Consider the following 25,616-nt stretch of genomic DNA (forward strand, 5'->3'; position numbering starts at 1 on the left):
TGCAGGGTGGGTATGCAGGTCATCCTGGACACAGAGCTGACCCGCACGCTGCCAGCTATGCCCACGACTGCCACTAAGACATGTGCAGAGGGAGGTGACTCCCTTTACTTATCAAAAACTAGTGTTTAAAAATTGTATACCTATAAATATATCTAGTTCAACTTCCTTATTACATATATATAAACAGGGAAACTGAGGTCCAGAGAAAGTAGATAATTTGGTCACTCATAATATCATGAAACCCCTTACTTTTTTTCTGTTACTCACAGATAATTTAATGATGATAGGGACATTAAATAACTCCTTCTGGGGTCCTTGGTCTGGGAGAAAAAACAACTTTTAGTCTAGATTTCCTTTTTCCAACATACCGAGGGAATATGCAGGGAAAGGAGGTCTCCAAATATTGGTGTCAATCATATGCCTGACTTATACTGCACAATTTGGGATACTTGCCACAAATACCTAAACAAATGTTTCTGGAGCAGATCATTCACCTGTCACACTTTACAGAAATACTGCTTCAACGCAGTGACCTTAGGGAGCCCTGCTGTGTGGTGTATTTGAAAGTTGTTGAGAGAGTAGATCTTAAAAGTTCTCATCACAGGAAAAAAACATTTTTTTCTTTTTTTTTTTTGTTATCTATATGATGGATGTTAACTAAACTTGCTGTAATCATTTCACAATACACGTAAGTCAAGTCATTACGCTGCACACCTTAAACCTACACAGTGCTGTGTGTCAGCTGTATCTCAATAAAACTGAAATGGAAAAAAATAAACATTCCTTAAAATAGCCGTTTGTATTCTTTTAATCCTGCAAACTAGTAACCATTTTTTTCAAATTTGGGGAACTGATACAAAGTTGCCAGATCTTTACAGTTCCAATTTTAAATGCTTATAGAAAAAAACCCTACCACCTGCTATCACAATCACTTCTTAAAAGAAAAATCACTAACAACAAAAAAAGAGAGAATATAATAAATTTTTTTAAGTCTTTCCCAGTGAATAGATCTGACTTGATGGAAACGAGTCACTCATCGCCCCTTTGGCACCGAGGACGTCAGGTCTGCCCCGCCCTCACCAGGGGCTCAGACCCGGTCCTCGGGGCGGCCCAGGGGAAATGATCCACGCCAGTCACTCCCGGGGCGCACGTCCCCCGTCCTCTCAAGGTTTCCGGCTATAACTCGGGCTTTGTAACGGAGTGTGGACTGACTTCCAAGACCTGGATCATCACTGAGCAGCCTGGAAAGAAATCTTAAGTTTGGGCCTTCACAAAACGGAGGGTGCACCCAGCCCCGCCGTCCTGACACTCAGGGACCTGACGTGACATTCATCACTGCGAGCTGGGGCAGAAGCCGGGGAGCCAGGCGAGGGCGGTTTGCTAAAGCTGGGAACACTGAATGGTGTGTGTGTGTGCATCCACCTAAGTTCGCTGCCCGCAGAGAACGTGCCTGTCTGTTCACAATGACAGGAGAAGCAGAATCACCCTGTCCAGCAGGAGGAGGACTAGGAGAGGCCCGCTTGATGCTGATGCATCTGCCGTCCTTGCTACAGACGAGGTGTCCTCTCAAGAGACCAAGAGACCGTGGTGGCCGCACCATCTGTGAAGCCCCTCGGGCGCTGGCCATCCTTCCCGCTGGCCAAAACCACGCTGCTGTCCCCCCTGCCTTCCAGCAGCAAGCACACACGGTCAGTCTGAATTCTAAGCCCGCCAATGCCACCTTGCACCTCACCCCTGCCAGAAAATTCAGAGCACCAGGCCCGCAAACGGGGAAGGCCAGGACAAGAGCGATGCAAAAAGCCCGCTTCAAAAGATCAGGAAGCCTCTGCTCAGAGTAATGCTGCCTTCCTGCCCCAGAGCTGCAAACAGTGTGTGATATAAGCCCAATTTCCAGGGCATTTCACTCATAAAGCAGGAGGCCCGGGTCTGCCCTGACCCCCGCCTCCCTCTCTGGCTTCACTGTCTTCAGGTCTCAGGACCCGGGCTGCTCCGCCAGGTCTTATCACAGGGGTGCTGCCCCAAGACCTGGAGCGCCACATACCAGAAACAGGGGCAGCCTCTGAGCCAAACCAGAGCCGTCAAAGGGAGGACGCTCGCGACTCCGGGCCACACCTCTACCGCAGGTTCAGACGCCGTCCACTCACAGCCTGGGCCTGGGACCAGAAGGTCACGACTCTCCGAGCATCCCACGTGGGTCTGTGCGGTCAGGACAGGACAACTGAGCACTCACACCCCTGCCGACACCACCAAGCGTGCAAATCTAGACAAGAGCCCTTCCTTCTCACTCTCGTTTCCTTTCCACAAACACTTCACTTTCAGTTTTTCCTCGCTGTTAATTTAGGACACAGCCCAGAGAAGCTGAAGGTCAATTCCAGACACAAGCCACGCAGAGCACAGAGCAGAGAAATAGAGAATACCTTTACAGGCCCCTGAACTCACCGCCGGTCAGCAGAGGCACCTAAAGAGGATGGGTCACCTTTTAGCTACCCAGTGCTGATACACGGAACACTTTATAAACTGCTACACTGAAGTCAGGTAGTTCGTGGCTAAGGAGACAATTCATAGCACAGAAGCTGAGACGTTTGTATCTTTTTAGGGACGGCTCCTCCGTTAGGGATTTACAGAAGAGCTTTCTTCTCTCACCCCAGCAGCTACCCCGTGCAAAGCCCCAAAGGACCCAGACAACAAATCACAGAGGCCATGAAGGACGAGGAGGTGGGGAGGAAGGCCAGGACACAGGAGCCCTGCCTTTCCAAACGCCCGCCCTGGGGCCACCACGTTCGCACAAAAGCGTTTTGCAAGGTGTGTTTTCAAGCTGGACCTGACACTCCGCCTGCAGAGTCTTCAGGTTCTAAACGGGTCCCTCTTTCACTTCTTTTATTCTACCTGTTGCAGGGTTTGGGATTTTTGTTTGTTTTGGCATGTTGTTGTTTTTTAGTAAGGCCCATGTTCGTCAGCACAGCTAATGAGAAACATGGGAAACATCTATTTCTTCAGGGTCCCATAAGGTAAACGTCAACTTCGCAAGTGCTGCTTCCCTTTCCTGGCAAGAATTAGGAAACACAACAAAATAAATATCCATGGAATAAAAAATGTAGTACTTACACATGAAGGTCTTCTCACATGGAAAGCCCTTTCCAGATAAGGACTTCCCAAACCAACAACGTGTATGCGGCATGGAAAATTCTCCAGTTATTAAGTGAATTAACTTAATAAAATTCCGTTATACGACAAGCACTAGGAATTTACAGGAAAGAGGCCCTGGTGATCTTCTGGAGGCAGGGAAGATTCTGGAGGGCAGGGAAGGTTCTGGAGGGCAGGAGAGGTTCTGGCAACAGGGAAAGCTCTGAAACCATGGGTAATTAGTCAGATCCATTTCACCCGCCTTCACTAATCCAGGTCGTTTTAAGATCTGCGTGTCCTCCAAGCAGCACGTAGGCTAAACAATAAGATGTTTGCCTGAGTTGTTTTCCAGTAACTTGGAATCAGCTGCGCCTAGTTTGAGCTGAGCTGGTTGAGACAGGATAGGACCACCAACCCTCCAACTGGGCCTGCACGAGTGTCCGCTCAGTGACCTTTTGAACGTGCAGAGGCCTGTGGCCCAGTTACCCCTGCGCAGAACTACGATTCCCGCACCTTTTCCCAAGCACCTTTCCCCACCCTCTCCATGCTTCCCAGGCCTCGGACCGCCCTCCTTCTTTATTTCTTATCCCATAGATAGCCCCGAGCCCCTTGCCTTCGGAGAGGCCTGCCTTGCAAATAAACCCTCTCTTTGCTGCCAAGCTCAGCATCTCAGCATTTTGGTTGAACCTGGTGTGGTAAGAGTTCGGGAAGGCAGGGAAGGTTCTGGAGGGCAGGGAGACACTGACTTGTTTGTGTTTGCACGTCCAGTGCCCAGTATAGGGCCTGGCACACAGTACATGCTCAGTTCACTGCAGCGGTAAGAGGTTTTTCTACATGGCTGACAGTATAGTTCAGAGGAAAATCGACACTCTTTGTTCATAATGAGAATAGAGAAACCTGACAAAGGATAAATATCTGAATTTTCCTCAAAATGTACCACTGCCCCTTGGTATCCATGGGGAATTGGTTCCAAGACCCACCATGGACACCAAAACCCACGGGTGCGCAAGTCCCAAGTCTGGGCCTCTGTATCTGTGGTTCCTCATCCATCGATTCAGACCACCACAGACTGTAGTGTAACGTATTAATCGAAAAAAACCCACACCTAAGTGGATTCACACAGTTCAAACCCATTCAAGGGCGGACTGTCGTTTTGTTTAGTCCTGGGCACAGATGTGAACTGTGGCACTACCTCTAAGCTCTAAGGATGTCGCCTTCCTCCAGAGAAGCCTGGTTCTTGCTTCTGTCTGGTGACTAAGGACTGAGGGCCCCGAGAGCCTTATCTAGCCAGGATGAGATGGTTCGCAGCTGGACCTCTGTCCCTGCGAGGCCTGTCCTGTCTCCATTGATCCGCTTCTTGTCCACAGCCCACTGGGGCCCCAGCCCCAAATGGCACCTCAGAGACACTCCAAGGACCCCTGCCTGGGAAGCAGGGAGCCCTCCCCAGAACTGGCTGATGCTCTGATCCGTCTTCTCCTAGAGTTCCACCCCTAACTCTTCACTCTGATTCTTTTTCTATCTCCTACCCCTTGTCCAGATTCTCTTGTGTTCTAGTGGGTTAGTCAAACGCCTCAGTCCACCACTAATGGACACAGAACTCCCTCTGCAATCTTTGGCATTGAAATAGCTTTAGATTTGGTCTTCAGTAGAAAGCAATTAAGCGGACGTGAAAATGGTGGTTTCTAAATGAAGATGAGAGCGTGGTATGGTCATTCAGCCCACTGATTGGTGCCAGCAGAGGAAGCCCCCACATAGGAGTTTATATTTTCTGAGTGATTTACATTTTATTCCAACTGAATAAGCAAACCTCACTCCCTGACATTTTCTAAGCTGAAGACTAGTCATTCACTCATTTTGAAATGTTCTTACAATGAGAATCTGAATTTTATAAAGTGTCATTCTGGAGGTTAGAGTGACGCATAATGAATAGTAGCAAGAAAATCTGATGCTTATAATGTAGAAATGTATTCCCTTCCCTCGTCCCACTTTTATAAAAACAGTTGATAGGAATTAGTCATCAGATAATCAACAGTCCTTTGTATTTCACTGGCTTTTTATGCCAACCCAGAGAAATGGGGTGGGGAACAAGAAATGGAATCTGCTTCCTAGAAATGCACAAAACATCAGCTTTGGGTGCTGACGAGGCCAGAAGAGATGTTCAGATACTCAAGAAATTTTCAAAATAAGATTATGTATATTTGTGAAAAATAGTCATTCTTTTTTTTTGGCTGCGTTGGGTCTTCGTTACTGCACTCGGGCTTTCTCTCTAGCTGTGGAGAGCGGGGGCTACTCTTCGTTGCAGTGCGTGGGCTTCTCATTGCAGTGGCTTCTCTTGTTGCGGAGCACGGGCTCTAGGCACGCAGGCTTCAGTAGTTGTGGCACATGGGATCAGCAGTTGTGGCTTGTGGGCTTTAGTGCACAGGCTCAGTAGTTGTGGCGCACGGGCTTAGTTGCTCCACAGCGTGTGGGATCTTGCCAACCAGGGATCGAACCCGTGTCCCCTGCATTGGCAGGTGGATTCTTAACCACTGCACCACCAGGGAAGCCCCCAGTATCACTTTTGAAAATAAAGAGTCCAATCGCAGAGTAACTGGAAGGGAGTCCGGAAGAGTAACTGGGCCAGTGTCCTGACTTCCAGCAAGTGCTCGCCCACACTTCATGGCTACGTTTATTCTGCCCGTGAGGACTTTCAGACCAAGCGAACCCCCCGTATCCCTCCTCAGGCTCTGTCTGGGTCAGTCTGGGAGGCTTCGTGATCACCACATCCCCAGGTCTGAATCTCCTTACTTAGTAGTTATTTATAAATTGATGAAACTGGACCAGGGAATCTTTTCCAGCTCTGAAAGTCTATAATTGGCTCATTCATTTATTCAGCAAATATGACTGAGTGTATATATTCAGATATGCCCACCATTACACCGACTTAAAACTAAGTGTTTCTGATATATGGGCTCACTCTGCAGCCGCACGAGGTCTGTGGCAAACAGGCCCGTGAGTTCTTGGGAAGGAAGGGTGGACCACCCTCCACGGGTCCTCTCAATGTGCTGCCGCTCATGTGTGCCCGGTGACATGATTTATGATCTATTTTAACTAAACACAATATGAATCAGATTTGAAGGGATTCTTGCAAAGAAATCATGGATTGTTAATGATGACACTAACACAGAAAATGGGATGAGTTGATACTTCTCCTAGTGGGAGCCCTTCAGACACAATGAGGTCAAAGGAATGGCAATTTAATCAGACCCAACAAGAAAGCAGTCAAAAAGATTAAAAACCACCCTCCAGACTTTTTCAAATATGGGTTTACATATGTTATCATTAATGGTGGACACTGTTCTAACTGCATAGTGTGCCTTGAGACAGCAGTTATACCCTGAAGCCGCTGAGGTTGAAAAGACATTTAAAAAGTAAGCATCTGAAACAATATTAATAATTTTAGTGACTACAAAAGGTTTTTGTACCTTTCACAATAATAATTAATCATTGGCAATGTTTAACCTCTCATTCTTTTACATTTAGTTTTAATTTGTTTTATAATAAGCATTAGTTCAGTAGAGCATGTAGATAATTTGCAAATACATATACACATACGTGTATACCTCTACACGTACACATACACATGGCGTGGGCCACGTCCATGAGGTGAGGTTTCCAGCAGAACAGTGACAGGGGCAGATTCTCGGGGCGGTCCCTGGTCACTGCACCAGAACTGGAGGGCATGCAGAGGAGACGAGACTTCTTTCCGTTACACTTTGTTCTGCCACCCCCATCAGCCCTCCTCTCCCTCTCCTGCAGGTGAGCACACAGCCAGCAGCTCCTCCCAAGCCCCCCCATCTGCGTCGGGGCTCCTCAGCCAGCCCGGCTGACCTTCTGGCCAGTCCTCCGGGGTGGGGGCATCCTGTGCACTGCAGGACATTCATTCAGCATCCCAGCCCCCTCTCTGGAGGTCCCAGCAGCACACCTCCCACCCCAGCTGGGACAACCAAAAATGTCCCCAAGACAGTTGAGACCCCAGTGGAGAACCACTGGGTTACATAAAGGAACTGCACACCCCCTTCTCCAGGGGAAAGTTAAAACAACCCTCTGCCTTTTTTCAAAGGACATATTCTTCCCCCTTTATTCATTTTACACAGTAAAGCAGCAGCTTTTGATATACTGGAGGAACTATTACACCATTTGGAACACGTACACCCATACTCACATCGAATCTTTCAAAATAAGGCTTTGATTTTGGAGTTAGTACCCATTTCATCTTCTACAATCTTTGTGAAACATCTTATTTTATGTAAGATCACCTCTAACAATCTGGAACATTCTTTTTTCCCAGTGTTTGACTTTAAATGTACCCTGGATATCTGATGTTCTTTCAGAGTTCCTAAGGAAAACATTTAATCATTAAACAAATGCTACATATTCTTCAACAATATCAATTTAGACCAAACATATCACTTTTTAACATCGCCAATAGACTGCTTAATTAACGTACTAATATGTCAATAATGTAGTCTCCTAGAGCCCTAAAATGGGTTTACATCTGTATTTCACTCCCTCAGAACCTTTGGAGAATAAGAACAGGCGTATCTACATAAATATCCAAATTTTCAGCTTGATTGCACATTTTTATCTTCTCAGAATAGCACTAAATCAAGATATTCTTTGAGAACTACTTCTTCTCAGAGACAAAACAGATGTAACCAAGCAGAATCTAGTTTCATTGCTACGTATTGATACTCTTTATCCCGTACACACTTACCATATTTTTTTACTAACAAGGTTTTCATTCCCAGACTGTTCCTTTGATATTGCATTGATCCATTCTCCTGGACATTTAGTTGTCATATGAATTCGTACAATGGTTTTCAGCACACCAGCAATATCATTTACACCATCTTGGTTATACATCTGTATGTATGCATCCACATCTTCTATGATGAGGGTAAATTAAAATCTAAGTTCATTATGATATGTTAGGAATAAACAGCCATTAGAAATTATCACAGAGATTGGTTCAAGATGGCGGAGTAGAAGGACGTGCTCTCACTCCCTCTTGCAAGAACACCGGAATCACAACTAACAGCTGAACAACCATCGACAGGAAGACACTGGAACTCACCAAAAAAGATACCCCACATCCAAAGACAAAGGAGAAGCCACAATGAGACGGCAGGAAGGGCGCAATCACAATAAAATCAAATCCCATAACTGCTGGGTGGGTGACTCACAGACTGGAGAACACTTATACCACAGAAGTCCACCCACTGGATTGAAGGTTCTGAACCCCACGTCAGGCTTCTGAACCTGGGGGTCCGGCAACGGGAGGAGGAATTCCTAGAGAATCAGACTTTGAAGGCTAGCGGGATTTGATTACAGGGCTTCGACAGGACTGGGGGAAACAGAAACTCCGCTCCTGGAGGGCACACACAAAGTAGTGTGCACATCGGGACCCAGGGGAAGGAGCAGTGACCCCACAGAGACTGAATCAGACCTACCTGCTAGTGTTGGAGGGTCTCCTGCAGAGGTGGGGGGTGGCTCTGCCTCACCGTGAGGACAAGGACACTGGCAGCGGAGGTTCTGGGAAGTACTCCTTGGCGTGAGCCCTCCCAGAGTCCGCCATTAGCCCCACCAAAGAGCCCGGGTAGGCTCCAGTGTTGGGTCGCCTCAGGCCAAACAACCAACAGGGAGGGGACCCAGCCCCACCCATCAGCACACAAGCCCATTAAAGTTTTACTGAGCTCTGCCCACCAGAGCAACAGCCAGCCCTACCCACCACCAGTCCCTCCCATCAGGAAACTGGCACAAGCCTCTTAAATAGCCTCATCCACCAAAGGGCAGACAGCAGAAGCAAGAAGAACTGCAATCCTGCAGCCTGTGGAACAAAAACCGCATTCACAGAAAGACAGACAAGATGAAAAGGCAGAGGGCTATGTACCAGATGAAGGAACAAGATAAAACCCAGGAAAAACAACTAAATGAAGTGGAGATAGGCAACCTTCCAGAAAAAGAATTCAGAATAATGATAGTGAAGATGATCCAGGACCTCGGAAAAAGAATGGAGGCAAAGATTGAGAAGATGCAAGAAATGTTTAACAAAGACCTAGAAGAATTAAAGAACAAACAAACAAACAGAGATAAACAATACAATGACAGAAATGAAAAATACACTAGAAGGAATCAATAGCAGAATAACTGAGGCAGAAGGACAGATAAGTGACCTGGAAGACAGAATGGTGGAATTCACTGCTGTGGAACAGAATAAAGAAAAAAGAATGAAAAGAAATGAAGACAGCCTAAGAGACCTCTGGGACAATATTAAATGCAACAACATTTGCATTATAGGGGTCCCAGAAGGAGAAGAGAGAGAGAAAGGACCTGAGAAAATATTTGAAGAGATTATAGTTGAAAACTTCCCTAACATGGGAAAGGAAATAGCCACCCAAGTCCAGGAAGCACAGAGAGTCCCATACAGAATAAACCCAAGGAGAAACACGCTGAGACACATCGTAATCAAAGTGGCAAAAACTAAAAACAAAGAAAAATTATTGAAAGCAGCAAGGGAAAAATGACAAATAACATACAAGGGAACTCCCATAAGGTTAACAGCTGATTTCTCAGCAGAAACTCTACAAGCCAGAACAGAGTGGCATGATATACTTAAAGTGATTAAAGGGAAGAACCTACAACCATGATTACTCCACCCAGCTAGGATCTCATTCAAATTCAATGGAGAAATCAAAAGTTTTACAGATAAGCAAAAGCTAAGAGAATTCAGCACCACCAAACCAGCTCTACAACAAATGCTAAAGGAACTTCTCTAGTGGGAAACACAAGAGAAGAAAAGGACCTACAAAATCAAACCCAAAACAATTGAGAAAATGGTCATAGGAACATACATATTGATAACTACCTTAAACGTGAATGGATTAAATGCTCCAACCAAAAGACACAGGCTTGCTGAATGGATACAAAAACAAGACCCATATATACGCTGTCTACAAGAGACCCACCTCAAACCTAGGGACACATACAGACTGAAAGTGAGGGGATGGAAAAAGATATTCCATGCAAATGGAAATCAAAAGAAAGCTGGAGTAGCAATACTCCTGTCAGATAAAATAGACTTTAAAGAATGTTACAAGAGACAAGGAAGGACAGTACGTAATGCTCAAGGGATCAATCCAAGAAAAAGATATAACGATTATAAATATATATGCACCCAACATAGGAGCACCTCAATACATAAGGCAACTGCTAACAGCTATAAAAGAGGAAATCGACAGTAACACAGTCATAGTGGGGGACTTTAACACCTCACTTACACCAATGGACAGATCATCCAAACAAAATTAATAAGGAAACACAAGCTTTAAATGACACAATAGACCACACAGATTTAACTGACATTTATAGGATATTCCATCCAAAAACAGCAGATTACACTTTCTTCTCAAGTGCGCACAGAACATTCTCCAGGATAGATCACATCTTGGGTCACAAATCAAGCCTCAGTAAATTTAAGAAAATTGAAATCATATCAAGCATCTTTTCTGACCACAACGCTATGAGATTAGAAATCAATTACAGGGAAAAAAACGTAAAAAACACAGACACATGGAGGCTAAACAATACGTTACTAAATAACCAAGAGACAACTGAAGAAATCAAAGAGGAAATCAAAAAATACCTAGAGACAAATGACAATGAAAACACGACGATCCAAAAACCTATGGGATGCGGCAAAAGCAGTTCTAAGAGGGAAGTGTATAGCTATACAAGCCTACCTCAAGAAACAAGAAAATTCTCAAATAAACAATCTAACCTTATACCTAAAGGAACTAGAGAAAGAAGAACAAACAAAACCCAAAGTTAGCAGAAGGACACTCTTTCACATAAATCACAGCAAGATATTCTTTGATCCACCTCCTACAGTAAAGGAAATAAAAACAAAAATAAACAAATGGGACCTAATGAAACTTAAAAGCTTTTGCACAGCAAAGGAAACCATAAACAAGACGAAAAGACAGCCCTCAGCATGGGAGAAAATATTTGCAAACGAATCAATGGACAAAGGATTAATCTCCAAAATATATAAACAGCTCATGCAGCTCAGTATTAAAAGAACAAACAACCCAATCCAAAAATGGGCAGAAGACCTAAATAGACATTTCTCCAAAGAAAACATACAGATGGCCAAGAAGCACATGAAAAGCTGCTCAACATCACTAATTATTAGAGAAATGCAAATCAAAACTACAATGAGGTATCACCTCACACCAGTTAGAATGGGCATCATCAGAAAATCTACAAACAACAAATGCTGGAGAGGGTGTGGAGAAAAGGGAACCTTCTTGCACTGTTGGTGGGAATGTAAATTGATACAGCCACTATGGAGAACAGTATGGAGGTTCCTTAAAAAACTAAAAATAGAACTACCATATGACCCAGCAATCCCACTACTGGGCATATACCCAGAGAAAACCATAATTCAAAAAGACACATGTACCCCAATGTTCACTGCAGCACTATTTACAATAGCCAGGTCATGGAAGCAACCTAAATGACCACTGACAGACGAATGGATAAAGAAGATGTGGTACATATATACAATGGAATATTACTCAGCCATTAAAAGGAATGAAATTGGGTCATTTGTAGAGATGTGGATGGATCTAGAGATTGTCATACAGAGTGAAGTAAGTCAGAAAGAGAAAAACAAATATCGTATATTAACGCGTACATGTGGAACCTAGAAAAATGGTACAAATGAACCGGTTTGCAGGGCAGAAATTGAGACACAGATGTAGAGAACAAACGTATGGACACCAAGGGGGGAAAGTGGCGGGGGGTGGTGGTGGTGGTGGTGGGATGCATTGGGAGATTGGGATTGACATGTTTGCACTGATGTGTATAAAATGGATGACTACTAAGAACCTGCTGTATAAAAAAATAAATAAAATGCAAAAATTAAAAAAAAAAATTATCACATTCAAAATAAGTGATTCGGCTTCCTAGTAGACTAAACTAAGAATCTAATCTTTATTCTGAAAAATAATGTTTCCATTTAAAAAAGGTTTCTTTACTCAAGTCATCAAAATGCTTCCTCCTGCTTAAACTCCCGGTGATGAACAACTCACGTAAAAGAGCATTCTCTGGGCTTTCAGCATCTGCACTTGACGTGCCCTTTGAAGTGCTTGCCCCAAACAAACAAAAGCAAACAGGAGACCCAAGGCCTGGCACGGCCACTTCCGGGGAAACAGATGCTGGCACAGCCGGGGGCTGAGCCACCCTGCCTGGCTCCTGTCAGAGAGAAATTCAGCCCACACCTGGTTCTGCAGGAGATGGAAGCCTTGGCTTCTGATACCATAGTTTCTCTATTCCGCCTACACTCTGCCAAAAGCCTTTTTTAAAAGCATATTCCAGGCCCTGGGTGTGACACGGAAGTTGGGCGAAGATCTTGGAATCCTTGCTGGGCAAGGCCCAGAGCGTGCCCCTCCCCAGGAGGGCTCCACCAGGACCCCAGCCTCGCCGTCTGCTCCCCACGGGACATCCCGCTGGCGCCTCTGCCTCCCCTCCCTACAGGCACGCGCTGGGGTTTCCTCTGGGGAGGGCGGACCCCCGGCGAGGACAGGAGTGGGGTGCAGCCTGGAGAGGGCTGGGAGTGAGCTCCCGGAGTGGAGACCAGGGACCGCGGACGGAGGGAAAGTCGGACCTTCCTGGGGGGAGGTTTCTGGGCAGGGCGGCGGGGCGGCGAGCCGCAGGCCACACGAGCTCACCTGCACGGCACCAGGGCTTGTCCCTGGCAGCAACGGTCAGGCAAGGTGGAAGACAGCCGGCTCAGCTCCTTACCTCCCTCCGCCCCACAGACGCGCCGGGTCCCCGGAACCCGAGAAGCCTGACGAAGGCCAGGAGCAGAGCGAGGGGAGCGCCTGGCCCCGTCGTCCTTCCTCCGAGAGAAAGGCTGCGGGGAAGCACGGGTGAACCCGGGGAGCAAACCACAGGAACGGGGCACCGACCGGCGCCCAGCAGATACCTCGCGGCAGGACTCCGACAGCCCACGCAGGTGGAAGACCCCGCCTTCCCACAGGCCTGCCTAGCACGGGGCGGCGAGACTCGCCCCTCAAACGGCAGTTCTGAGGGCAGGCAACCGGCCAGAGTCACCGGGCTCCCCTCGGGAGGGCGGGGATGGGGGCGGCCCGCAGAGCCACACAGGCAAGCAGAGAGGGACAGCCTGCAGCGACCGCCGGGCACCAGAGGGGGCTTGGTGGTGCGAGGCCCACGCACCCCGGCTCCCAAATCAGAAGGCCTGAGCCCAGGGCCCACAGTAGAGACACTGCGGAGTCGGACCCGGGGGCAGCGAGGCCCCCGCTCCGCGACTACCGTCCCCGCCGTGGCCATCTTCTCCGACAGACCGCGCGGCACAGAACGTCCCCAGGTGAGCGGCGCAGGCGGTGGTGGACTCGGGAGCCCTGCGCTGGGGGAGCCCGCTCTCCACGAGAACCGGGCACTGCGGGGCTGCCGTGGACGCTGCGTGCGGTGCCCTCGCAGGGCGGCCGCCGTATCCTGTGTCAGGTGCACAAGGCAGACATGCTCAGCAAGTTGGGTCCCGAATGCTGCGTGTGACCCCCAACGCTTCGACAAGATACGTGAGGCCTTCAGTCTCTACCGTCAAATATGTTTATGCTTCGGTGACGAGACAAAAATCCAGACACTTAAAAACGGTGCCAACTAGGCATGTCAAATATACCCCCAAAAGTGCTCTGATTTCTGCATTTATCAAATATCAAATAGTTAAATATTATTTAAAAGAAAGCGTTTACTGTGTTTGAAAAAGAGTATGGACCATCCCTTTTTATTACACTCTCCACTCAAACGTGTAAGAATTCGTATGACTATTATTTAAGCCCTCTTTCCTTTATTCATTTATTTATTAAGCTCTTTGAAGGGATGACATACCTGCAGACGTGTTATCACCATTATTTGTTCTCACTGTTACAACATAATGAGGACTGCATTCTAGTTGGGCTGGTGACGTTTTTTAAATATGCTTATTAAAAACATAAATCATATGACTTTTGATTTTTTTTTTTTTGCTTTGGCCGCGCCACACGGCTTGTGGGATCTTAGTTCCCTGACCAAGGATCAAACCCGGGCCCTCTGCAGCGAAAGTACGGAATCCTAACCACTGGGCCGCCAGGGAATTCCCGATATTACTATTTTAAATTGTAATCTTTTTACAAAAACCTCAGTCGTCAATTCAGCTGAGACCTGGACTCAGCGAAGTCACACTGTTTTCAATAATAACAATATTCCACCCTATCTGGCCACCAAGTGGGAGAAACCTGGAGCTTCCAAAAACAAGTAGCGTTACAACTAGGACTGCCATTACCAAGGGCTCTCCCACCATCTCATAAAATCTTCTCAAAAACACAAAGAATTTGGTATTTTTCTCGCGGTATAAATTCAGAGTGGTTTAGGTGAAATACTTTCATTTCTCTTGACTCCTATTGTGCGTGTAAACTGTAAAGATCACCAGATGGAAAGATGAGGCAGCCTCTCAGTCAGTCACATGCCCCCCTGAAATGGTATCTTTTCTCATGTAATTTGTGTCCGGGACCCATATCCACTCAATCCCCACCACGTGTTCGGAAACTGCTAGAATCCTCTCTTGGTTCAACGTGGACCATGTCATGGAATCAGGGACCAGGACGCCCTGGGGAGACAGGTATGAGGCTGGGGAAGGCTCAGTCACAAGGCTGGGCCCCTGTCTCCCGGAACTGACCCCGGGACTTCCCTGTGTTTTGCTTAGGCAACACTTAACTCAGATGGAAGTGTGGTGATCTGAACCTCGGCCTATTTTCAGGCAAAAGCAGAAGAGGAGATTCAAGAAGACCCAAAGTACTTTTTGGTAAAAGCGACGTGCCTTTGCAGGACAGAAGACGGCTTGAGATGGGAAGGCTGGGGGACGGCAACTTGCACTGCTTCTTCCCCAGATTCCCATTCCCACCCACCATGGAGAAACTGTGCTTTCTTTCACTGGTCTGCCTCGTCTGGTGCCATTAAAATACCAGCTCTTTCAGAGAACACACATATCACTGACTTGGCTTCAAGCCGTACCTCAGGTTAATTCCTGCTCTGAGCTGGACTAAAGCCACAGCCCCAGATGGAAAAGGCATCAGCCTCCCAGGGCCAACTTTAGTGGCTGCTCCGTCCATTTGCAAGTTGACTACATTTCACTGCTAGAGTCAGAACTGACTTGCACCATTAATGTAAAGTCCTCTTCCCTTTGGCGGCTAGGTCAGCCTTTCTTCTGAAAATTCCTTCCGCCAAACAAACTTCTAAACACACCCTTTGTACTGTACGTAGGACATTGCAAAATGGGCTTTTAGGACCACGCGGTGACACAGACTGCTCACGTCACATGAGGGAAGCTTCTTTCTCTTACCTGCCAGCACACCTCAGGAAAGAATAATGAGTGACCAGAATGCCCCATCCCTTGCTTGTCTGCCACCCTAAATGTCAAGCTTAGACGGAACCTACTCTTTAAGTTTTTCTTACGAAAGTAATCCCTCCTTCATGCCTTACTCCGAAGTACACTGTTTGGTGTAACAAGTCTCAAATGAGAGCTAGCTTCTTTGGTGTTTGTATTACTACATTTTAAAAATCTGATGGAAACCCAGAGGCATTCTGAACAGAGTTTATGGACACATCAATCTGTAAATGCTACGGTGGCACTTGCACTCCTGCCATCTTGGGAAGGCTAAAGGTGTCCAAAAACAAGTCATCCATTTCCAAGTCAAACATCAAAATTCCCCAGAACAGCTAACCAAATAATTGAATCTGACACTCAGAACAAATCCCAACTTGGAAAATCAGTGTCCCCCGCCCCAGACGTCCTTGCTCTTGTGGAATTGGAGGGACAAGTTCTAACAGCACATAGAATCCTTCTGCTGGGACCTGCATCCTACAAAGGTGTCCCTGCCCCATCCTGGGGTCATCTGCTGGAAAACGTCAGAGACCCAGGACCTAATCCCAGCACTGGGTGTCCTACAGCGTGCTTCTTAGCCACTCCAAGTCTCAGTGTTTCTCCATCTGTGAAATGGAGATAGAAACGCTTACCTATCAAAGCTATTCGGGGGCGTACACGTAACCACATGTAGAGTGCTCCAGGGGTTGCCAGGGTTCAAGGGACAGACAGAGGGCACGGGGCAGTGTTGGGGTTATGGAACTGTGCTACCTCCTGTCACTGGAATCTATACGTAGAACCATATACCAAAAGGAACACTCCATTTCACTGTGTGATCATTTTTAATTAAATTAAAAAGAGAAATCACCCCAATCTGTTTTATAACTATTAGCTCATCCCCTCCAGCCCATCAATGCCCTCCAACTGCCCTCACGGAAACCATTACTAGTCACACAGGCTGAGAGGGCGTGTGTTTGGGTTTTCTGAACCACAGTCAATACGATTGGAGGGAACAGATAAACACAAAACAAGTAAACCAAATGCCCTCTTACCCACCTCCACACAGGAGAGTTAACGCCAAGTGATCATCACAAAACCCTCAACAGCTTCCTTATTTCTGCACATCACACACGGAGGCCGTTTTATAGGCCCTGATGTTTCACACATCAGCACCTCTAGCCCAAAGTTCAGTTTCTCCGGCTAACATGGGAGTCACCCACTTACCACAACTAACAAAGGAAAATGTCACTTAACATGTGACCATGAGTGTTTCCAGGAGAACCACACCTCTTTTCACTTCCTGCCCTAGATACTTAAGTAGTGATCATGGTCAAGTTGTTGGAGCACGAGTTAAAAGAAAAAATTTCCTTCTTCCTTCCACAAACTCTGTTTCCAGCCAGCAGAAAAGTGCACTGACTGTTTCCTGCTCCTCCAGTTCTCTGGCCTCCTATCAACCAAGATTTGAAAAATAAGTCCAGCTGGGTCTACATTTATGAAGGTCAATTTAGACTAATGTGAAAACAGCTGCCAGGTGCTTTTATGTGGCACAGAGAGTTATCTGCCATGAATTCAACTGTTTGCTTTCTCAGGAAACGGAACATCTTGTCAGAAGAGATAAGATAGGTTATTAGTTAGCTGAGCCTCACCGGGCCTGCATCTACTGGGATACATCTAGATGAAAACCCTTTTTGTCCACTTCTTAAGCTTTTTTCCGCCTCTCCACACAAAGAATCCTTAAACTAGCAATATTTGCACATAACCAGGCATATCTTAAATATCTACCACCCAAAGCCAGAGGGTTCTTTTTAGTTTGGACCACATTTAGTTACAAATATCCTTTCATAAATATCTTGAAATTCTAAGGTAATGCTCCAAGAGGTCGTGGTAACGGAAACCCTTCTTAATAAGACCATGTGTAAAGACAGTTCAGCTGACCCCATCTCTCCATACTTCACTCCACTTCCTCACCCCATATTCCTAACTTTCAAAAATCCTAAGAAAAGTGGATGAATAACTGCATTTTCAAGTTAGGTAATACCGCATGTAAAACAGAACAAAATAAACTCAGAACGCATAAATTATTATCACATAAAAGAACCAATGACTGCCAGAGTTCATCAAAACGTATGCCCTGGGGTGATGAGCCCTGGGTTCCATCCGGCCTGAGCTGCAGGTTCACTGTGCTGCTACTGCCCTTCTTCACGGGAAGCCAGGAACCCAACGAGTCTGCACATTTCATGGCGTAGAGAAATTATCAGCGGAGACCAGCACCACCACCGAGAGGAAAGTAGAAGGCAGACTACTACGAATTTAGCACACCCCCTGCACCTCCTTGGTGGGTACCACTGATGCTGATCTTGGTAACCAGGTGCAAAAAGAGATGGGCTTTTAAAAGAAGAGATGCAAGATGCTGAGATGCGCAGCTAAGCTCAGCGCAGAGAGGAAGCCATCTAAAAACCTCTGTAACTCCCTACACATTCCTCCTGAGTCTGACACATGTAACTGCCGTCTCTGGACCCAGGAGACAGCCGCACCACAGTCCCACCCAACGCCTCTGTATCCGTGGGTGAGCCCACTGTCTGGTACCTGCCTTTCCCGGAAGCCTGGGGTTTTCCCTGTGCCCCAGTCCTTCTGCTTGGGGACATCAACCAGCACCTGAGGCTGTAGCAGCCAGAGCAGGAGGAGGAGGCAACAACAGGCAGAGAAAGGCTCGCAGCCAGAGAGAAGGCAGCAGGGCTCTCGCGGGGGGAGGGGCAGGCTGCTCAACACCATCCAGCCAACAAAATCAACAGCTCCGGACCCCGAGAAGCAAAGATGGATTTGTGCTTCTGTGGCAGGAAGGATGCTTTGATTTAAAAATAAACATCATGCCATCTAGGTGACAAAGCAAGCCGACTCCTGCTCCTGGCAGCTCTCTCCTCAGCTCCATGTGGGCTCACTAGTGAATGAAAAATATGTGTGGGCAAATCGAGAGGCAAAAACAAAGGAGAAAAAAGAAACAGGCGCCCATCTTCAAAGCCGGGTGCTCTGACTTTGGATTCTCCAAGCAAAATTTGCAGCAAAGGTTGACTCTGTCCTTTGGCAAAGGAAATTCATTTTTCTTTAGCAAAAGAGGAGGATCTTTAACATGACTGCCCTTAAACGTGGAGCCTGCCAGAGCAGGTTCACAAACTGGCCTCCCTGTAACTGAAGAATGGCTGAAAGACAAAAGGCTCACGTTCGCATCAGCCTTATGGAAAAAGTACTGAGCACCTGAACAAAAGGACGTCGTAAAATCACAGGGAAAGGCAGAGGGAGGGAGAAGGAAAACCCAAAGATGGACTTACACGAAGAGAATCACGCAGCTGCCCGACACAGCAATGCCCGACACAGCAACGGTGTTCTAGCTACAAACAAAGTTGAGTCATATCACTGAGACGGGGTGCCTTATTCCTGCCCCATTCAGCTCTGATAATAGTGTCACAAATAATGGGACACCATGGGCCATAAGGGAGCCTTCTGCACCAGAAAGACGTGGGCAGAATGGGTGGTGCAAGGTCAGGAAGCTAAAGTGATTAAGGTGGAAAGGGTGCACTTGAAGAGAAAGGGAGAGGGGCGACACCCACTGTCAGTGGGAAGCTGCCATCAGCTGCCGTGGAAATAAGGCCTCGCCGTGGCATGTGGCTCAGAGCAATGAAGTTAAACTCAGACATGGTAGTTTTGTCAACCCAGGGTTTCAACAAGAGCTCCTTCACTGTCTAAATGTGAAGAGGCCCCTCGCTCAAGGCAAGGCATCCGGTGCAAAAAGAACTGGTCTTAGGTCTTGGTGACATTTGACCCTTCATTCTAACCTGCAACTTTAGGGTGCAAGTGAGGAGCAAAAACGTGTTATCTCCTTGAACCATGTGTTGTATAGGCCTTAACATGAAGTTGAATGTGAAGAGCTAAATAAAAAAATAGGTACAAGTGACATGGTTGGGGCCAGATCTAAGGTCTCTGGGTGCATCTTTCCCTGTCCATCATTATTTGGAACACTGTAGTTGGTGTGACCACTAACAAACAAGATCCAGATGGCTGAGAAAGAGAAAATAGTAGCATATGCCTTTCATGGGTGACCACGGTTCCCCGTGCACTTTCTGGAGACTGTGTATGTGAATCCTGAGGATAAGGCAGCAGCCTCTGGATGAGGACAGCGCACGGACATAAGGCTGGGTGAACAGAACATTGGGAGCGTACGTAGGTAGACACAGCTACATGCAACCCCAGGTTGGGGCCCCAAATGGGAAGACCACACTTCCACCTCACTACCTGTACACACTGTCATGGCAGTGTCCAATCATCCCTGGATACAGCAGGTTAAATGGATCACCTGGAGTCCCTGAGACAGTTCTAACAATGTCTGGGCCCCTAATGTTGTCCCACATCAAGATTGCATCCAGGAGGCTCCCTTGGGCCACATCGTGAACAAAGGGGGAATAAGTTACCCCTTCTCAGTGATACGACTCGACTTTGCTTGTAGCCGCAACTCCACTGCTGTGTCGGGCAGTGCTGTCCTGGGCAGCTTAGAGATTCTCTTCTCTTCACATGTGTCCGGCCTTGGGTTTTCCTTGCTCCCTCCCTGAGCCACCACCCCCCTCCCCACTTCCTCCTTTCTCTACGATTTCTGAAAAATGCTATGAACTGGCAATTACAATGGAAAGAGAGTAGTCGAGGACCAGCCTCCCCCTCATCTCGTAGAAGCTGCCTTCCCTGCAACACTGAGTGGCCAGTGTCAGCTGACCCTGGCTCTCCCTGACCGTGTGTGTATGTGGAGGGTGGCGTCTGGCGAGCTGAGCAAACAGCCCTCACGGCAGGTGATATGCCAGTTCCGGCCCCACGAAGGAGGGAACACAGCCCAGCAAAAGCAGACCAGCGCACAGCTCGGCCTTTGTTGCTGATCTGGAGAAAGGTCCTGGAGCTCAAGGCCGAGTGAGCCAGGCCCCGAAGCCTTCCCAAGCAGGGCTCACCTGGCAAGGCTCACCTGTGCATGGAGCGGCCCCCAGGGCCCGAGGTGACTCTGACAACAGGACCCCAGGATGTGGCCAACCAGACACACCCTTCCACCCCAGGACTCCACCCCAGCAGGCAAGGGCCTCCTCCTGGATCCAGCTCTGCCTCCAACTGTGCCAGGCTGCTCACCAGGCCAGGACGCTGCCCACCAGGCCAGGGAGTACGTGTGGAGACCCGGAAAGCAGGGAGGGGCTCAGGGCGAGTGGCCGCATTAGCGAGGAGTCTGGGGAGACCGCCTGTCCACCGCTCGCTGCAGTTTCCCTTTTCTTGGGACAGCGAAGCCCAAGGAGACCAGAGGCAGGCGGCGGCGGCGGGCGGCGGAGCGAGGCCCCCTCCACCACCCTGGACGTGGATTTGCGCTCAGTCTTGCAGCACCGTTTATTCCGGCCTCGAAGCCGCGGGCACACCGGCGGTTGGAAGGCCTCCTCCACACAAAGATGAGCGCGGCGGGAGGGAGGCGCCCGACTGCTCCCGGGGCGGAGTGGCAAAGGCCACGCCTGCAGGAAGGCGACTCGGGGCGCTCCCCGTGGCGCTTCCCCACCCTCGCCCTCCCGCTCCCGTCACGGGAGGAAAATGTCCGTGCGACTGCGAGCGCCGGCAGGGGGAGGAGGCCGCGCGCGGCGGGGAGAACCCCGCGGGGGTCCGAGGCCGGTGGAGCGAAGGCCCCGCGCCCCCCCAGGCGCCCCGCCCGCCCGCCGGCGCGGCCCGCGGCGCACGCGGCACGACCACGCGGGGGTCGCCCACGCAGAGCGCGCTCCCACCGCCCCGCGCCCGCCGGGGGCCGCAAACCGAGGGGGAGCACAGGCGGACCCGCGACCCCCGCGCGGCCCTCACCTCCTCCCCCCCCGCCCCTCATTTCCCAGGCGCCCCCCACACCGCCTTCTCGCACCGAGAACGCCCCGCCCCCACTCGGGCGCCCCTCCGCCGCTCCCCTCAGTCGCACGGGAGCCCCTCCCCCACCTCGACCCAGACCCCGACCCCCACTCACCGAGCAGCCCCGGGAGCTGGCGGGCGCGGGGCGCGGGGGCGGCGGGCGGGGCGCGCGGCAGCAGCAGCAGCAACAGAAGCAGCAGGAGCGCGAGCGGCGGCCCCATGTCGTCGGCACTCAGTCCATGGCGGCCGCCCCTCCCCGCGCTCCCGGCGCTGCCGCGGCTTCAGCACCGGACAGCGCCGCCGGCCCCGCCCCGACACGCCCGGCCCCGCCCCGGCCCCGCCCCCGACACGCCGCGCGTCCGCCCGCCGGCCACGCCCACGCCCCGCCCCCACTCGGGGAGCGGTCCGCGAAACGTACTCTGGCCTTCCTGGCCTCCAAACCCGCCGCGTCTCTGCGGGCGCCCAGCCCCGAGTGCCCCGCCCCTGGCCTCCTGCTGCCCTGCGGCCGCCGAGCCTCCTCGGCCCGCCTGCGTCCCATGGCTTCCTCGACCCCTCCGCCCCTGCGGGCGCCCAGCCCCCGCCCAGCCCCGTACCCCACGCCGGCCCACGTCCAGAGTGGGGAGCGCACCGGCAGCGGGCAGTGCGGGCCTCCCCAGGAAGGGGCTGGAGCCATGAGGAGGGGGAGCCGCGCAGGGGCTGGCGGCTTCAGCACCTCCTTCAGTCTGGGAAGGAGGGGCTGGGGGAGCCTAGCCTGTGGGGTCAGCGGGGACGGGGGCTGCGGCCCTGAGCTCCAGCCAGCGGGGCCAGGATTCCACAGTGGGGACCCTGCCCTGAGGTGGGGCCAGCCGGGGGTCCTTCCCTGCTCCCTGTAGCCCGCCCTCCACGGGCCACCGTCCGAGGGTCCAGCAAGGGGCGCTGGGGCCCTTGCGTTCCTCCCCAGGAGACTTCCACTCCCTAAAGACCTGGGCACGGCGCGGGGTCCTTCAGCAGATGGGGGCTGTGTATGTGTGAGAGAGGAGGGGGGGGCGTGCGTGTGCGGGGCTGAGCTGGGTGTCCCCCGCACCCTACCCCGGCTTATCCCCTCAGTCACCCCTCTCTGCTGGCTGGTGTGGCTCCCCAGCCTCCTCTGCCCCCAGGGTCAGCTGTGCCTACTCCAGCCCGTCCCTGGTCCCTGCCGGGCCCTCATCCAGGGAGGCTTCCTGCGGCCTCCCCACCCCAGACAAGGCTGGGCTGCCCAGACTCTGGGGTTGGGGGTGACAGGTCGGCCAGCCCACCTGCATGTGGAATTGAACACTGGGCCTGTCCCACAGACCCCAGGCCCATCCGCCTCCCGACCCTGCTCGGCACCCTCCGTGCCGCAGCACCCAAGAGAGCACTTCCTCCTCCTGTCTCCTGGCCTACCAGGCAGGTGGGTGGGGAGTTTTATCTTCTCTTTGGCCCAATGGCCCAGGGGACCGCCCCCCAGAGAAATTGCTGTCCACCCTGCGGGGACACCGTCCCTCCCCAGGATGCAGCAGCCGCCACCATCCATCGTGGTCCCACGGCGCCCTTTCCTCTTCCTGCTGCACCCCACAAAGGGTGGCCCACCGGTTGGGGAAAAGCACTGGCGAGTGGGCTTTTCAGGGCACGACTTGTTCATTGCGTTATTCTCCGCAGCCAGACCTGCGTTAGCACCATGCTGCTCTCCCCTCAAGGCATACGAGCGAGCCTCCTGGAGAGGACGCACTGCTGAGATGATTCATCCCCAGACTCGTGCGAGAAAGGCTCCAAGAGGCTCATTCCTCAGCCACGCTGAGCACCCCGCCAGCCGCAATGGAAGCCCATGGGGCTGACCCCGGACGTGGGCTCTGGGCATGAGACCCACCCCGGTGAAGGCCTGAGGCTGCCAGGACGTCTGTCCTCTGATGTCCAGAGAGCTGACTGGTGATACATTTGCTGACGGAAACAACAGGAAAAGATAGAGAATAAGACCAGGGCGGGCTAGAAGGTAGATCTCATTCGTGACAGGCTGTTAAGCGATTCAGAAGCACGAGGGCGGGGCGTGAAACCGCCCAGCAAGGTCCGTGCGATACCGAAGGGCCTAACTCCACCTCTTGTAGATGCAGGTCTCCGTCGTCGTCAGGTTCCTGCCTGACAGGCAAATCCGAGGGCGTTTACAGGTTGGCCTTGGTGAAGGACCCAGAGGAGCCAGGCCCCTCCTGAGCCCGCGCCCTGCAGGACTGTTGCCGCCTGGGGCTGTGGTGCTCCTTCCCGGGCGTGGGCGTCGTTACACGGGCTCCAGGAAGAGCCCGGGGCGGGGGGGGGGGGGGGGGGTTCGTTCTTTCCTTGTTTGCCTGGCTGCTGCTGACGGTGGCTTCCGGAACCAGGTCCTGCGTCACCCCTGGGCCCCAGCTCCAGGACTCTGGCAGTCACAGCACAGTTAGAGGGAAACACCCCAGAAAGGGAAAGTGGGGAACCAGAAGCACAGGAGGGACCGCAAGGAAATCGCGGCAACAGGGCCTGGGGAGAAGCACACAACCCACGAGGAGGCGCAGGAGGCTGCCCTGCTCTGCGCAGAGCAGACCGTGCTGGCCTCTGCTTCGCCTGCCACGCGGCCGAGTTCTGTTGACGGGACAGAAGACGCTCACGGGGGGGGGGGGGGGGGGGGGGGAGTGGAGCGTGAGGCAGGGAGGAAAGGAAATCTCGCGTGGGAAGAACAGGGCCGTTCCAGAAGCAGCCCAGATTTCTGATGGGCGGGAGGGCTGTGCATGGCCCCTTCTGGAGTGCCGGCCGGGTACGTGGGCACGGTACGAATCCCCAGTGCTGGGCCCCGACAAGCAGGCGTGCGTGTGTGCACACGGGAGCGTGTCTGTATGCGTGTGTGACTGCACGTGTGTGTGTGAGAACATGTCTGAATGCTGTACAAGGCACGGAGACACATGGATCTGTCCACTGTGTGCACAGCATTCAAAACCAAACACATGCTTATTACTCCCTGAGCCCTTTGGGTGGGGGGTGGGTGTCTCCTGCATGGATTGATGCTTTGTGCCTTTCTCCTTATGAGATCATTCGGTCCATTACTGTCACACTTGCTGATATTTACGACAGGCAGCCATAGCATGCCAGAGTCTGTATGTGATGCCGTCCTGTGGTTCACAGTGAGAACATAGTTGCAGTCACAGGTCAAGGAATGACTCTTTCAAGGAGATTTTCAAGACCCTTGAGCCATGTGTCCCTTCAGGGGCCTCCTGTCCCCCTGAGGAGGGAGCAGGTGAAACTCCCAGCGAGGACACAGGTGGGGCTCCCATCCCAGCCCTGAGTGCACCAGCTCTGCGGCCTTCATGCTGCTGAGTGGTGACAGATCAAACCGCTGGCCAACCTGATGGTTTTGATTGTCAGTGCTCTGGATTACCTCGGAGCCGACCAGAATATCTGTGACATCTCATTAGGACCAGAAAGTATTCAAAATGGGGGAGCTGGGCTCCCACTCTCTGTGCTGAAAAAAATGGCCCAGCCGCAGGTGATTCACTGAGATGGTGGGCGTGGGAGCTGGCAGGAGATGGGCTCAGACACGGATCCCAAGGTTTTTACCGCGTCAGCAGCACCGACTGTGTCCTACCTCATGTCGGTGGACGGCCAGTGTGCTAGGCTGGAATGCCCATTGGATTTCCACTTGATCAGGACATCTGACGGTCCCAGTTCCACCCAGGAGGGGAAGTGGGCTGCCAGACCCCAAGGAAAGGGGCCTCTAATGGGCCCTCGGCTGGTAGCCTGTGGCGTTCACAGAGCCCCTTCTAGAGGGCGGGGAGCAAACGATCCCCATGCCACTGCTGCAGAGGCCAGGACCCCACGTGGCTGCCGTCACTCAGCCCAGGGACATCGCCCGCCACTCCCCACTCCCGAGTACACCGTGCCTCCCTCCCCCTCCCCAGGGTGGCAGCTCTGTCCCACACAGAGTGCCGCCTGACTCCAGGGCACAGCCCAGAGTGGGGAGGGAGGAGCTGCACCCCAAAGCTTGGAGGAATCAGGGTGAGCATGCGATTGCAGGACACTGAGAGGATTCTGGAGACCCGGAGGATGGAAATCTCAAGGAGGGCCTCCCCGCCCCACGAAGGGACCCTTGCCTGTGAGCCAGGAGACCCTGCTTTCA

General features: G+C 51.1%; 1 protein-coding gene across 2 annotated transcripts in view; it reads right to left on the reverse strand.

Annotated features, from left to right (window-relative positions):
* PTPRN2 (protein tyrosine phosphatase receptor type N2) overlaps nucleotides 1-21,813 on the reverse strand; it is a 707,285-nt gene extending 685,472 nt beyond the window's left edge. For both annotated transcript variants that reach the window (XM_082472631.1, XM_082472630.1), the window contains exon 1: nucleotides 21,603-21,813. In XM_082472631.1, the coding sequence (XP_082328757.1) occupies nucleotides 21,603-21,708 (106 nt within the window). In that variant the 5' untranslated portion in view covers nucleotides 21,709-21,813. The remainder of the gene's footprint in view (nucleotides 1-21,602) is intronic.
* Nucleotides 21,814-25,616: the final 3,803 nt, after the last annotated feature.

This window comes from Balaenoptera physalus, assembly GCF_965194825.1.
Source record: "Balaenoptera physalus genome assembly, chromosome: 8".
Lineage (NCBI taxonomy): Eukaryota > Metazoa > Chordata > Mammalia > Artiodactyla > Balaenopteridae > Balaenoptera > Balaenoptera physalus.